The 15053-nt window shown below is 38.2% G+C and overlaps 1 protein-coding gene across 1 annotated transcript; it reads left to right on the forward strand.

Annotated features, from left to right (window-relative positions):
* Positions 1-898: 898 nt before the first annotated feature.
* LOC117287901 (annexin A7-like) lies at positions 899-11751 on the forward strand. Its single transcript, XM_033768513.1, has 5 exons — positions 899-1055; positions 2298-2422; positions 5453-5739; positions 7471-7546; positions 8189-11751. The coding sequence occupies exons 2-5, from the start codon at positions 2387-2389 to the stop codon at positions 8210-8212; spliced, it is 423 nt and encodes a 140-aa protein (XP_033624404.1). The 5' UTR covers positions 899-1055; positions 2298-2386; the 3' UTR covers positions 8213-11751.
* The last annotated feature ends 3302 nt before the right edge of the window (positions 11752-15053 follow it).

A 15053-nucleotide genomic window follows, 5' to 3' on the forward strand; every position in this document is an offset into this window, starting at 1 on the left:
TTGGTCGGGCATGTTGGCAAGAATGGCTCCCCGCCCCATTAGAGTGACAACCCAAGTCTGGCCAGTGTCGTGCAGTGTATAATAATGCCGGTGTCCCTGGGAATTCTGTCCGCCGGGGACTGGGTCCCCAATGAGAAATTTACGTAGGAGCCTTGATTCAAAAGAGGGCGCGATCAGAATAAGTTTGTACACATAATAATATGGGGGTAAAGAATATTAATTTTGGAATTTTCACCCGTATAACACCGACGTGTGTTAGCACTGCATACTCAGTACTTTCGCGAGTCCCGTGAAAAAATATCACAGGCATTTTACTAGTGGGATTCGAACCCACGACCCTTACAGTTCTAGAGCAGTGTCTTACCAACTAGACTACCGGATAAAGTCTCCTGCCACATTTTGGGCGACGTCATGTTCCAAACATAGACATTCATGTACGGTGTAGACGAACGAAACGTACACACCGTATGCATTCCTTTCTGGGGAAAACCAGAAACATCTTGAACTGTTTTCATCCTCAACATTCACTCATACTGTGCCAATCTTTAACGGCGTGAATGTAAAAATGGTAATGGAATAATAAATGTGTAAAAATTGTAGTATCAAGCCAATAAAAAAATTGAAATTATCATAATATGAAACTTTATAAATGCAGCAGCACTCTGTTAATGTTTGATCTCAAAAGTCCAGACTTCAAAAAAAAAATGTGACGGGGTAAGGACGGGATCGGATGGGTGGTCGATTAATCCCACAGCTCTATGATTAATCACGATCAACAAGCATTTTCAACGCCCTGCACCGTCGCAGTGCGAAGTTTTTAGAGTTGCTTTTGGCGCCCTCAGTGTTGACGATGAACTACGCACTTTCTCGCTCTCCCTTTTTGGGCGACGTCATGTGCCAAACATAGACATTCATGTACGGTCGGTACGTACGTGAAGACGAACGAAACGTACACACCGTATGCATTCCTTTACACCTTGAACTGTTTTCATCCTCAACATTCACTATTTTGAAACAAAATATACCCCTACAATATTGAATTCAGAATCCAATTGGTAAGTAAGAATTATGTTATTTTTGTTGCTGTTTCTTCGATCCGAAACTTGTAAACCGAAGGGGAAAAAAACAACTCTCGCGGCAGCCGATTGCAGATGGGTTATGTTCCTGTATGGATGGTCACATGATCATGATGATTGGTCACCGTGGTCAAGTGGTTAGACTGCAGGACTTGCAATCACAAGGTTGTGGGTTCGAATCCCCCAGCTATCGCTGATTTAACAATGACCAGAATAAGGATAACTTTCCGTATGGCGCCACCACTTTTTCACTCATTTTTACAAAAAGGGATATATCATTGTTCAATCAGGTAAATAAGTTCCTATATTATTTTATATCGAATGAAAAAGTGGTGGCGCCATACGGAAACTTTTCCCAGAATAAATATTGTCGTCTAGTTACTGAATCACAATTTCTTGATTTGTGCAATTCATAATCATAGAGACGTTTTAAACCAATGTTTGTATGATGAGAGAGATTGGCTGTTGCCAGCTTTATATCCCCTTGTGGGAGTTTGCCGAGTTCCCTTCATGGGAAGATCATCTAAACAAACAAACAAATAATTTAGTTTCGCTTGATCATTCAAGATTTAAACATTGTTAAAGTTGAACACAAATGTCACAGTGTTTTTATTTTTATTTATGAGCAATCTTAATGAGCAAACTAAACAACTTGGGCACATGAAATACATGACAGTGTAAAACTTTAAAAAGGAGATCCGTGACGTGAGTAAATTTAAAAACACATTAATTTTGTGTCACATCATTAATTAATTTGATCTGCTGATGATTGATAGTGATACTGATATGACAATCCTTAAGTTAACATGCCCGATTCAACAAATAAAAAATAAAAGCCGAGGCTTGTCGCTTTCCACAGCCATCTTAAGGTTTATCGGGGATATCAAAATATCAAGTCCAAGATACTGAGAGGGCGCTGTTGAACCCACGCAAAGGCCATGCATGTAAAGGTTGTGCATGACAACATACATCACGGTAGCAAATGCCCCATCTGCCTACCCATAACGCATTCTGTTCTGAATCACGATGAACCTTCCTCCATACCATACATGTAGCTTGGGGGTAATTAATTGCGATAATGTAACCCTCATTGGGAGCAGGGTTACGTTTTCGCAACTTGGGGGTAATCATCACAGCTGTCTAGGCAGGTTTTTTTCTTAACTATGTAAATTATTCTTATGATTTATTTATCAGACACAATTTCGTTCTCTTTATGCACAGGTTTGACTTCGTTTCCGACACAGCTACGACATTTTTTCATTGACGCTTGAAATCTTTATCGTTGGTTGGAAGAAACCAAGTCCAGCATAATGTCTGCTCCACCTCCACCCTACGAACCTCCAAAGGTAAACGATAGGAGACTTTTGAGACGCTGGCGACAGCAGACATTAGGTCCTTTTTTGCAGCTCTGAGCGTACATGTGCTCATGCATGCTCAGTATTGCGCGTGTAGGTCTTAGCACGCACGCGCAATACTGTGAAAAAGGACCGTCTAAAAGTCTCCCATTCTTGTTAGGCTACCACCGCCGGTTCCATTGATGTCATGTGTTCCTTTTTTGAGTAAATTGTAATGGCACTCCACACTATATACTAAAAATAAAAGCTTGATCTCAGACAAACGTTAAAAACTTTACTTACATACTTGTACGTATGTGTCCAGGTAGGTAGTGAAATTTTTGTCTGACAGCTGGGTATTTTGAGCGATAGTGAGGTCATTGGTGTAGAGTGCTATTTGGGAAGGGAGTGGTTGGGGGCTTGGGGACAAAGACAGAAAGCATTGTTTTCCCATTGTGTCCTAGGATGGAAACAAAAATCCAAAGGCACACTACTCGAATTGGAATTGAACCAATGACCGCCCCAATTTTTGTTACAAGGACACAGGGGGAAAACGATGCTTTCAGTTAACTGTAAAAGAAAAAGTTAATATCTTTATCCCCAAAGCACAGGCCCGATACTTCACGGAGGCAACAAAGACAATTGCCTCTGTGCCCCTGGTTGTTGCCTTGGTGCCCCTTGAAATGCTCCAGTAGAAATTTCCTCATAGGGTGCCCTTTACCAAAGACGAAAATGTCTTGGTGCCCTTGCCCTTTCGAAAACATAGCAAACATGCCTGATCATTATTTGGGCTGATAATGCTATCATTATCTTCAAACCCTGTAAGTTTAATGTAAATCTGTGGACATTTTGAAAAAGTACCCGAATCCTTTTAAGAAGTTTTTAGCAAATTGAACGCATAAAGGGACCTCAACGATTTCACTACCTGCCCATATTTACCCAATACATCATGTCTTTAACATCTACTATATCGTTGCGGTACCCTCTGCCAAAACATAGAATTTGCACTGTTTCTAGCTACCGGACAATTTCGGTAGTCTAGTTGGCAATACACTGCTCTAGAATTGCAAGGGTCATTGAATCCCATCCGAGAAATATTCCTGTAATATTTTTTTACAAGACTCGGGAAAGTATTGAGTATACAGTGCTTACACACATCGGTGCATATGGGTAAAAACCATAATAGACCCTTCCCATGAAATATGTAATTTGCACATAGCGCGTGCGCACTAACGTTTTGGTTGGCAAATTGAGGGAACATCGCGCTGTTTTGTACACGGGTAATGGGTGCGTCACGCAGACGTGATTGCGCGTCTGCTTAGTGCACAACTCTATGGCGTTTGCCAACCAACAGGGTCTGTACGCATGCGTGAATGTAATTAGCATATTTCATGGGAAGGGTCCATTAACATTCTTTATCCCCCATGCAAATTTAACATATATTAAATACATCATGTCTGTTACACAGTCAAGGGTGCATGTATTGTTAGGAGAGTCTGGATTGCATACAATAGCTAGTGTGATGTCTGGGGAATGGGAGTATTTGCATGTAATAATCCATTCACAAAAGTACTTCAAATTTGCTTTCATTATTTGTCCACACAATCACATGTACCATAGATTGTTTTATTACTCCATGTTTTATTGCATGATAGTGTACATTACAATGCATGGAATGGTTCTTCCTGCAAACCAAAGATTATGTTCAATCAAACTCATTTCAGTTTCACTGTAGGCCTAAAATGGTACTTCCTCCTTGCCCAAGATGGCAACCTAATACATTTACAAAGTGTTTGTCATGTGAATGCAGAAGAATTATTACAGGTTTTCAATCATGCTTGACTGAAGTACAATGCTGTTTGACTACGCCTACTGTTGACACAATGGACAAATTTGTATTGCATTCTGTACCCAGTACAGTGTATTGTATGGTGACCATGAAAACTGTTCATGATGGTGGCTAACATCAATAATGTGTGAACTTGTCAGTGGCAAAAAACAACATTAGTCTTCCCTTGTGGAAAAACAACCTTACAATCTACTGATTGTGACCTCATTTTCCTGGTAGGTCACCCACTGTGACTTTGTGCAGGTTCAGAGGTTTTTAAACAAATTTAATTGGAAGATCAAGATAATTGTTGGAAATGTGAGCATTTCAGTCTCTTGATGATGGCCAAGAGCAAGCTAAAAAAAATGTTGAGACCAATTTAGAACTCGCTCTGCGGCAGTATAGCTAGTAGAAATAGTCACGGCCGATTTTCTACATTCAACCCAGGTTGGAGTTAAAAAGCAGTTAAAAGTCTCCCGAATTCCGAAAAATTTACTCCGTGGTGGTAGAATTTAAAGCAAAACTATTCTCCAAAGAACAAAATCTACCTGCTCTATGCACAACCATAGTGTTATCGCAAACCAAATATATATTGGTACGTCACCATGCAATACCTCAAATCCCATAATGTGTGCATTTTTGTGACATATTTTATTCATGCAAAAGGCTACCCCAGCAAGGGTACCCAGCACCCCAGCAAGGGTACCCATAACCTGGCAAGGGTACCCAGCACCCCAGCAAGGGTACCCACAACCCCAGCAAGGGTACCCAGCACCCCAGCAAGGGTACCCAGCACCCCAGCAAGGGTACCCAGCACCCCAGCAAGAGTACCCACAACCCCAGCAATTAAGGGTACCCACAACCCCAGCAAGGGTACCGACAACTTTAGCAAGGGTGCCCAGAACCCTATCAAGGATATGCAGCACCCACATACCAAGCAATGTTACCCACAACCCCAGCAAGGTTACCCACAACCCCAGCAAGGGTACCCACAACCCCAGCAAAGGTACCCACAACCCAGCAAGGGTACCGAGCACCCCAGCAAGGGTACCCACAACTCTATCAAGGGTAGCTACAACCCCAGCAAGGGTACCAACAACTCCTAATCCCAAAGCGATTTTAATCTCAAAACGAACTGATAATATTGAAAAAATATGCTCATATTATGTGTATCAATTTTGTTTTACTTAAATAACTTTTCTTTGTGAAATCAGGGACAGCAAGCAGGTTACCCACCCCAGCAGCAAGGGTACCCACCACAGGGATACCCAGCACCCCAGGCAGGGTACCAACCACCACCCCAGCAAGGGTACCCGCCACCCCAGCAGGGATACCCGCCACCCCAGCAGGGATACCCGCCACCCCAGCCAGGTTACCAGGCTGGGTACCCTCAGCCGCAGGGCTATGCCCCAGTGCCTACCCAGGGGCCAGCAGGTGTGGTGGTGGTGACTCAACAGCCGCAAGTTCAGCAAACTATCGTGACTACCACAGTGCGGCAACGGTGAGCTATAAAATAATAAACATCTGAATGATTTAGTCCTTAAATTTGAACATTTTCATTCAACCCCCCATTCATTCGAGAGCATCTGCCACAGAAGACAGGTTAATCTAGGCAGGGGTATACATTTTGCATCAACATTGGTTTTGCAGCCAGCTGACCTACTTTCAGACGAAGAATATTTAAAAAAAAATATATTATAAATAACTCACAATGGTTTCATAGTCTAGCCATTTCATTTTTTCTTTGAATTTTTTTGAGGGAGGAAAACATTAAATGAATGAAAGTTTCCTTTTTGTGCTTGATATGGGGCATGTTGATACCCCTCTTTTTGTTATCCTAGGAGTTTTTCAGAGGTTTGAAAGGGGGGGGGGGTACCTCTGTACAGAAGGAAAAGAATGTTTGGGAGCATTTAGGGGGTTTCCCTCTGCCCCCATATTTGACCCGGTACAACGGTGGGATTTCCCAACTGTTTCTTTTGGTTTTTGCACACAACACACAAGCAGGGCTCGATCTTGTAAAACTTAACAAGAATGCAGGGCATAGAGCTTCAAGTTTTCACTGCACCAGAACTTATTTTACAGGAATCAAAATGGGAAAGAACTTTCCACAAACTTTAAAACTGCTGTCATTTGAACAATCTTTGAAAGATACTTTGTATCTCATTTTTCTTATGGTATACTTTGATGCTCTTGAAAGCTTTAACCAGACTCAAACTCACAGTCAAAATTGGAATATATCATTTCTTCAAATCAAAGATATTGCACATTTTGAACAAAACAGCCAAACTTGTTTGGTCCTCATTAATTTGGCCCAATGCTAAATTCTCCCGCCCTTAGACCTGCGGTGCAGTGTAAAATACAAGCTCTGAATCATCTTAGGTTGTACTTTTTGTTTACGTAATTATTTCACAGTTCCTGTAACAGTATCACTGCTTTGGAGATTACTATTACTACTTCCAATGTGGAAGTCCAAAGTTTAATACCAGGAAGTACATTGAAAGTGAAACGAAAGTTAGCCAACAATGTGTTTGGGAGCTACACAAAACTTCTGCGGAAGTAAAAGATATGACAAATACTGAATTGTATGGCAATGAACCAAGACTATCCACTCAAATACAACAGCATCGTCTGAGACTAGCGGGCAGGGCACTTAAAAAAACTTAAACTTTAAAAAAGCTCTTTCTCAGCTTATCACCTGGTTATCAAAACATGAGAGAGATCTCCCTAACTGGATGTCAGTTGACTGGAGAGAGAGAGAGATGTATTACAGTGTTCTCTTTGCAAAAAATACCCCCACGTTTCGACCCTAGCAGAGTTAGACACTGGACACCTTTGGTAATTTTCATAGACCAGTCTTCTCACTTGGTGTATCTTAACATAATGCTCAAAATAACAAACCTGTATAAATTTGAACTCAATTGGTCGTCGAGGTTGCGAGATAATAATGGAAGAAAAAATACACTTGCCACACGAATTTGTGTGCTTTCAGATGCTTGATTTTGAGACCTAAAAATCTAATTTTGAGGTCTCGAAATCCAATTAAATATCTTAGTGGAAAATTATTTCTTTCTCAAAAAATATGTACTTCAGAGGGAGCAGTTTTTCACAATGTTTTATACTACCAACAGCTCTCCATAGCTCATTACCAAGTAAGTAAACATTTATTTTGAGTAATTACCAATAGTATCCAGTGCCTTTAATTCTATTTTCTCACACTGTTCTTTTTGTACAGACCCAGGGTGAACCATCTGCTTCATGCGATCATCACATTTTTTTTCTTGCCTTGGGTAATTGTCTGGATAATACTGGTAAGTCTTGGTCATGTTTTGACTCTCGTGGTCAGTTTCTAAAGTGCTATTCACATGACAGCAATTTAACTGGGGTCCCACGTTTAATTTTAGCATGGTTTTAAAATGTTTGACAAGATTTTGCTTTGAGAGCTTGGACAGTAGAAAAAATAGTTGTCCTTTCACACAAGGTACATTTTGTAAAATTTACAACCATGCTACAATTTAGCAAGGGACCCTTGCTAAACTGCTCTTGTGTGAAAGGACTATAATAGTAATAGTGCACTTCTTATATAGCGCGCATATCCGTCACTCAGTGACAATCAAGGCGCTTTAACATTCAGTATTTTCCTGCAAGGTACGTGGGACTACGTTAGAATTATGAGACCTACTCCTTATGGTTTACAAGGTGCTGTGGCGCAATATGCTGCCAATCAATGCCAACCAATCGGCTTTACGTCCCAACCAAAGGACGAATCATCATGGTTAAGTTTCTTGCTTGAAGGACACAGGTGTCACGACTGGGACTCAAACCCACACTCTGCTGACCAGCAACACCAGAGTATGAATTCGGTGCTGTTTCTAAATTGTTTTTAATTATGCATCATTGCAGGGACGAACAAGGTTTTGACGTTGTTTATTTGTTGTTGTTTGTATTTACAGTGCATGACAGAAGGGGAATGTTAAGAAGATGAACTTCTGAGCAAAACAGAAAGGAGAGGATGTGTTTAAAGTAGGTTCTCTAAACTGTAACAAATAGTTGGTTGTAACATAATATCAGACATTTGGTTCATATTTTACCTGTCATTCATGAACATAGTGAAAGTAATTAAGAAATTAACAATGACATTTGGTACAGCTGTGACACAAAATAATGACTATGACAAATTTTGTGACAAGATTTCCATAGCCTCTAAATCACCTTGGTGGTGTTTTGTACTATAAGTAGATTTAAGCTAAACGTTTCTTTTTGTATGCAAATCAACACAAGGTTTAAGTTTAAACATAAAAGTAGCCTATTCAGATGAAGAAAATAGATTGTGCATGTCTCATGGGTGTTCTAACATATTGGATCACTTTGGTCCCATGTACATTGCTCAAGCGATTGCGCACTTTCAAAATGTTAAAAAAGGGGTGAGACTTGCACAGTCTATTGGAAAATTTGTCGATAGTTAAAATGTTCACATTATATTCAGTTTAAAAGAACAAATTTTGAGTAATCTTTGAAAGGTATTTGATGTGGTAGATATGTAATCTCAATTGGAAGTTTGTTGTTTTTTTGTGGTATTTTGGGCATAGTGTATTACCACTAGGTTTTTCAGAATCGAAAACTTATTTGCTACGGATTTAACGCTACTGATAATCATGGCTTTACCACTACAGCGTATTTAAGTTTAATGGTAGCGTCAGTGTAGAAATCATGCTTTGAAATTTTTGTTGAAATGCATTGCCTTTTTTTAAAGACATTTTCAATTGTTACTCGCTTCCACGTTCTTTCATCAAAAAAAGGGAAATATCAACTTCTTATTGGAATCATGTCTGAAATTTTATATATATTTTTTTAGGCACAGAGCTGCCAACCTTCACCGACCAAAATCAGTATTCCTGAAGCAAAGAATCTTTTTTTTTTTTTCCCTGAATTTTTCAAAATTTACTATCACGCCTGTAATTTCACCGAGGCCATGGAGGCCCCCCCCCCCCTGGACCATAGACTTTAACATTCGCCAACGGCAGTGCCCTTTGCAAAATGAAAATGGCCTTGCCCTTTCAAGCATGAAATTCCAGGCCTGTTAATTCACATAGCCACTAATTGCCTTCAAACACTTAGTGACGATCCCTGTTGGTTGGCAGCTCAGCTATAAAACACAACAAATGTTTTTTGAAATTTCGGTACCCAGGCTCGGCATTTCTTGCCTACATTGTATGGTTTCCTGTCTGGGAAATTTGCATAATGGCCATTTATGACTTTGTCAGACTCGGAAGGTTGGAATGAGTAATATGGATGGGCCTGCCACCAATGTCAAAACTGAACTTGGGGTTAAATAGGTCTAAACATAATAAAGATTAGGCTGTGGCTTCTGCAGATATGGATGTGGTTGCCGTGGCTACGGCTGCTGCTAAGGGTGTTGCAATGTGCATCATGGGGTTCTATGCTATAGAAAAGATAGGAGGTAAAATTATATTCCGATTTTTTTTTTCTATATTTTTTTTTTTTTTTTTTTTTTTTTTTTTTTTGGGGGGGGGCCTTTATTATTTCGTTTTCTAGCTCAAGCTGTAAACTTATGAAATAAATCACTGAGAATACTTAGCACAATTAGCCCTTTCCATGAAAAATGCTGATTACATTCATGAACGCGTACAGACACTATTGGTCGGCAAACGGCGTAGAGTTGTGCACGAGGCAAAGGCACAATTGTGTATGCATAACAGCCCCTACAGTCTAAAATAAAAAGGATGTATAAGTGCGCGAGTGCGATGTGTAATTTACATCTTTCATGCGGAATGAATTTCTTCAATGAAGCGGTCAATACTATTAAAATGTTTTTGGAGTGTTTAGTTTCTTTCTTGAGAATTAAATGTTTTTGTATTGTTGCTATCGTGTTTAAAAAACACATAATAATGCGATTAGAAGATAATAAAAGATTAGTATAAAATTTATACACATAGTATGTGACATACATTTTTGGGGGTAATTTGTAGGATAAATAAGGGAATAAAAAGGGTAGCGACAAATTCTTAAACGGCTGGGTAAAACCGGCAGGGTCATGGCCGTGTGATAGACGCTAGCCTTTTGTCAAAAGGCGAAACAGTATCACAATTCTAGATAATCTGCCACTTTTGTTGTTTGCAAAAAACAATTCTGGACAGAAACTACAACAAATGTTCAAGAACTAAGGACTTCTTCCTCGTTCTTGACAATAAGTACTACGTATAAGGAAAGCAATTCTCAAAATGCAATGCAATTAGATTTATATTGGACCAATACTAGACTTTTATCATAAGGCAGTTAAGTCATGTATCCAATCTCGTCCATGACTGCTTATAAACTATCTTTAAACATACAAAGGGTGACCAGACTAAATTACCATCCAGTCTCGATTCGAATGGAAAGAATCCAAAATGGTCGACACAATAAAGGTCTTTGTTTTCCCATGTACTCACAGTCAGTATTTGTATTGAAGACTTTTAAGTCTCCATAAAAGAGGCTTTTTTATACATGTAAATTACTACGCACAAAAAAACAACAAGGAGTAAATTAGATTTCGGAAAATGTGTATCCTTTGAAGAACTTAATGGTTCCGGTGTGGCTGTAAGCAAGTAGGTGATGTTTTCTAGCTCAATTAGAAAACACCACTTATGAGAAACTTCAACTGTTTTGGTTGTATTTTCAAAATGAATACAACCAAAACAGGTGCAATTTTGAGCCAGGATCAACACATCATTTATCATAAAATTGGCATAACATTAGTGTTACCATATATCCGTGTGACTATATGTTTATTAATATTTAGTTTAAGACTTTTCATTCACTAAGCTACGACATATGTTTTGAGTAATATTAACAGCATTATAGATATATTTTTCTTCCTGATTAATTTTCCTTAAAACCATTTAATAGTTTAAAAGAGATATTAGTTCATTTTCATATTGTGTAACTGAAATTTGATTGTTACACAATATGAAATTTGATTGTTGTCTCTGGGGATCTATATAACTCCCACTATACAGTTTGTTTGTTCTAAACAGTATTATAATTTGCCTTTCATTCCACGAAATTGTCTTTAAAGGGATCATATACATTTGGTAATTGGGCCCCACTATTTGTTTTAATCATGTATAGTTGTAGATATATACCATAAAATTAACTTGTGGGAAATTCATTTCAAAAGGCGGTGGTGTTTTTTTGAGATATTGCCGAAAATCTGGAGGGATTATGTCCATCCAGGAATAATTTGCTATTTGAATACACAATCTAAGACAAGTTACTCTCAACAGTACAGTGCCCTTTCTCAGATTCAAATTTTTGGGGGTTAAAAAGTGATATATTTTAGTCATAGTGTAAAGTGTCTCAAAGTGCATTATACCATCAAAAGCTGCTGTATTTCTTACCAAATAAGGTTTTTTTCAGAGTCAATACCAAATGTATACAGACCCTTTAATTGTCAATACCTTTCTGCTTGTATTTTTATATATTAAATTGCTGTTATAGTAGATGTAAAGGTAAATTGACTTTTGTGTGATTTTTCTTCTGTTTCTTCTTACCAAAGAATAGACTATGGCCTAATGTCATGACTTTGCTTATTCCGGATTTATGCGCTTTTGATCTCCATTCTTTGCTTTCTAGGTATGCGCAACAAGGGGTAGGGTTAAAGGATATTATCTCACACCAGTGTAAAGACTAAGATTTTGAACACCAAAATAGTTATCACTTTGCTTTATAAACTTTCCCAGAAAGTTACACATTTAATATTAGCTCTTGTACAAATAGTCAACATTGCGTGGTATTTTAAAACAAAGAATACATTTTTGCATCACGAAATAAAACATGGACACTGACAGAGCCATGTGGCACCAAATAAAATCTTGACAAACGATAAATTTACCTTTAAGAAAGTAGACAGATCTTTTACACTCGCTTTGTGCAAAAAGTTAACAAAAAAGTACAGACTAAAATCATCAATTGCCTCTTTAACTAAAACGAAGAAAACAAAATCTATAACTGCTGAATACTCCCATCAGGTTACTCAGAAACTGCAATTAATTATATTTTTTACAAACCTACGTATATTAATATTTCATACATATTAAGAATGCATTGTCGCAGAATATAATTCCAAGATGAAATACCGATTATTCCATTTGCACGAGGATAAGCCAGTGAAACGGAAAAGCCATATTTCAATGGATGATTAAAGTATATTCTAAAACAATTGCAGGAACGAAATGCATTCAATGCATACAATATTGCATTCAATATTGCATTCAATTATTTATAATACATTAAATATTTGTTTTTATGCAAGTCACACAAATATTCTCAGACAAAAAAATAGACATGAAAAGTTGTCCACTCCACACTCTAGATACCCTTTCTAAAAAAAACTGTGTGAATAATGTCTTGTCCCCCTATGACATGACCTAGCCTCATTTGTGACAAATGGTTAGTTTGGAAAGCTACGCCTAAACCATCCAATAATTATCAATGTTGAATGGGCCTATCCAATATTCAATTTTGGAGCATCGCTGCAGTAAATACATGGCAAAATATTAGATGATATGTGAGGCCATCAATCAATGTCAAGGATCTGTGTGTGGTATATACAATAACATCAAATACAATATCGCTGGGTAAAAAAGTTGTTTTAAATAAATACTATACAAATGCATAAAAATTCTAATATTAAAGCCTGGCTATTCAACCCAGGCTTTCGGAATAAGTTATAGGGTCAAATTGAAAGTCGTCACAAAGAGATCCTCTGATATTTCTTTTTTTTTAAAGGCAGGGTTACGTTTGGTAGTTGTACACATAAATAGGATGGTCTCAAGACCAAAATGTCATAAAAAAATAATAATTCATATACTATTACTACCACAATAAGTTGGTGCTGCCCAACTCTTGAATACGTTTCCTTGTAGGGAACCTTCAGTGCTGGAAACAAAAAGATATCATTCAGTTTGCACAAAAGCATTCAAGGGAAACTTGAGTTAATCCAACGGTTCTTTTCAGAACCACCCCAACTCATTTAGAGATAGTCATTACATGGTGTTACCGCAAACTCTTCTATATCTTATTTCCACCATGCAAAGTTTCAAATCCTACTTGCTAGTCACTAAATTGTTGCTAATCTCTCACACATGTGAAATCTACTCGCAAAAAACAGAAAGACCAGGGAAAAGGGTTGAATACAAGTTTTCAGTAGCTTCATTTTGAGGCCGTCCTTCCAGTCACGCTATAAGAATTATTTTATTTATTTTTTATGTTATCTCAAGTACACATCCGATAGCACAATCAATGCCAATAACAGGATTAATAGGTAATTAGTTTTATTTGTGGAAGGAAAACCTCACAGGGGGAAACCGACGCAATCAGGTGGGAACTGAAAACCAAAATCCACATGCATGACTAAGGTCTGACGTGGGATTCGAACTGGGGACCACTGGGGTGAAAGTCAGGGTAGGGAACAACTGAGCCAACTTGATCCCGAAATTAAAATTGTTAAAGTTGGGAAATGGTGTTCATTTCAAAGGGAAATGGTGTTCATTTCAAACTGAAATTGGAACTAAAAGATGCAATGTTTTTTGGCAGTAACAAAAGCTTAGTCTCTACAAGGTTTATCAAGAACATGAGACCCACAGGACCACCCAAGCTTGTACACATTTAACACACCAACTACGCATAAAAATACAAGCAGCACAAAAACCCTCAACTAAGTGTGCTAACTAATGTGTAGCTTTAAAGACAGTGGACACTATTGGTAATTGTCAAAGACAAGTCTTCTCACTTGGTGTATCTCAACATATGCATAAAATAACAATCCTGTGAAAATTTGAGCTCAATTGGTCATCGAAGTTGCGAGATAATAATGAAAGAAAAAACACCCTTGTCATACGTGGTTGTGTGCTTTCAGATGCTTGATTTCAAGACCTCAAGTTCTAAACTTGAGGTCTCGCAATCAAATTCGTGGAAAATTACTTCTTTCTCAAAAACTACGTCACTTCAGAGGGAGCTGTTTCTCACAATGTTTTATACTATCAACCTCCCCCCATACTCGTAATCAAGAAAGGTTTTATGATGATAATTATTTTGAGTAATTACCAATAGTGTCCACTGCCTTTAAGAGTGACTTAAAACTGTACGCTGAACATGTCTTGGTACCGATTTCCAGCAAGGTGACCAACATTGACATCATTCAAGTGCACTAAGGTTGTCACTATATCGCAGGCAAGCATGTTGCATCCTTCAATAAAATCCATTAAGGATGGTATTGAATGGTCACAAAGTAGAAGGGTTGAACACAAAAGGGAAGGTACACGTTTGGTAATTACTCAAAACAAACATCAACTTAAAAACTGACTTGGTAACGAGCATTGGGGAGCTGCTGGTAGTATAAAAAACAAGAGGTAATTTCTCACTAAAATAATAAAAGACTTCTAGCTACAAGTCTTTTATTCCCATCTGAAAGCACACAAATTCGTCCAACAAGGGTGTTTTTCCTTTCATCATTTTCTCGCAACTCCGATGACCAATTGAGCTCAAATTTTCACAGGCTTGTTATTTTATGCTTATGATGGGATACACCAAGTGAGGACACTGGTCTTTGACAATTAACAAAACTGTACCTTCCCTTTAAAACAGGTACATTGCAACAAGTCAAATTAAAAAGTCAAAAGTATCGTTCAGAACTCATTCATTCATTAATAAAGATGCATCCTCTATCATTCAACTTTCTTCTCCAAACCTTGAATTTGGAAGGCCACATTACATCGATGATGCTTTGGGATATTTGGTAAGAGCACGTATAAAAGT

Source organism: Asterias rubens, chromosome 3, assembly GCF_902459465.1.
Source record: "Asterias rubens chromosome 3, eAstRub1.3, whole genome shotgun sequence".
NCBI classification, from domain to species: domain Eukaryota; kingdom Metazoa; phylum Echinodermata; class Asteroidea; order Forcipulatida; family Asteriidae; genus Asterias; species Asterias rubens.

Coding starts and splice junctions, on each gene's coding strand:
- LOC117287901 (XM_033768513.1), top strand. CDS start 2,387: ATGTCTGCTCCACCTCCACCCTACGAACCTCCAAAG. Junction 5,740..7,470: donor ACTACCACAGTGCGGCAACG/GTGAGCTATAAA, acceptor CTTTTTGTACAG/ACCCAGGGTGAACCATCTGC. Junction 7,547..8,188: donor TAATTGTCTGGATAATACTG/GTAAGTCTTGGT, acceptor TTGTATTTACAG/TGCATGACAGAAGGGGAATG.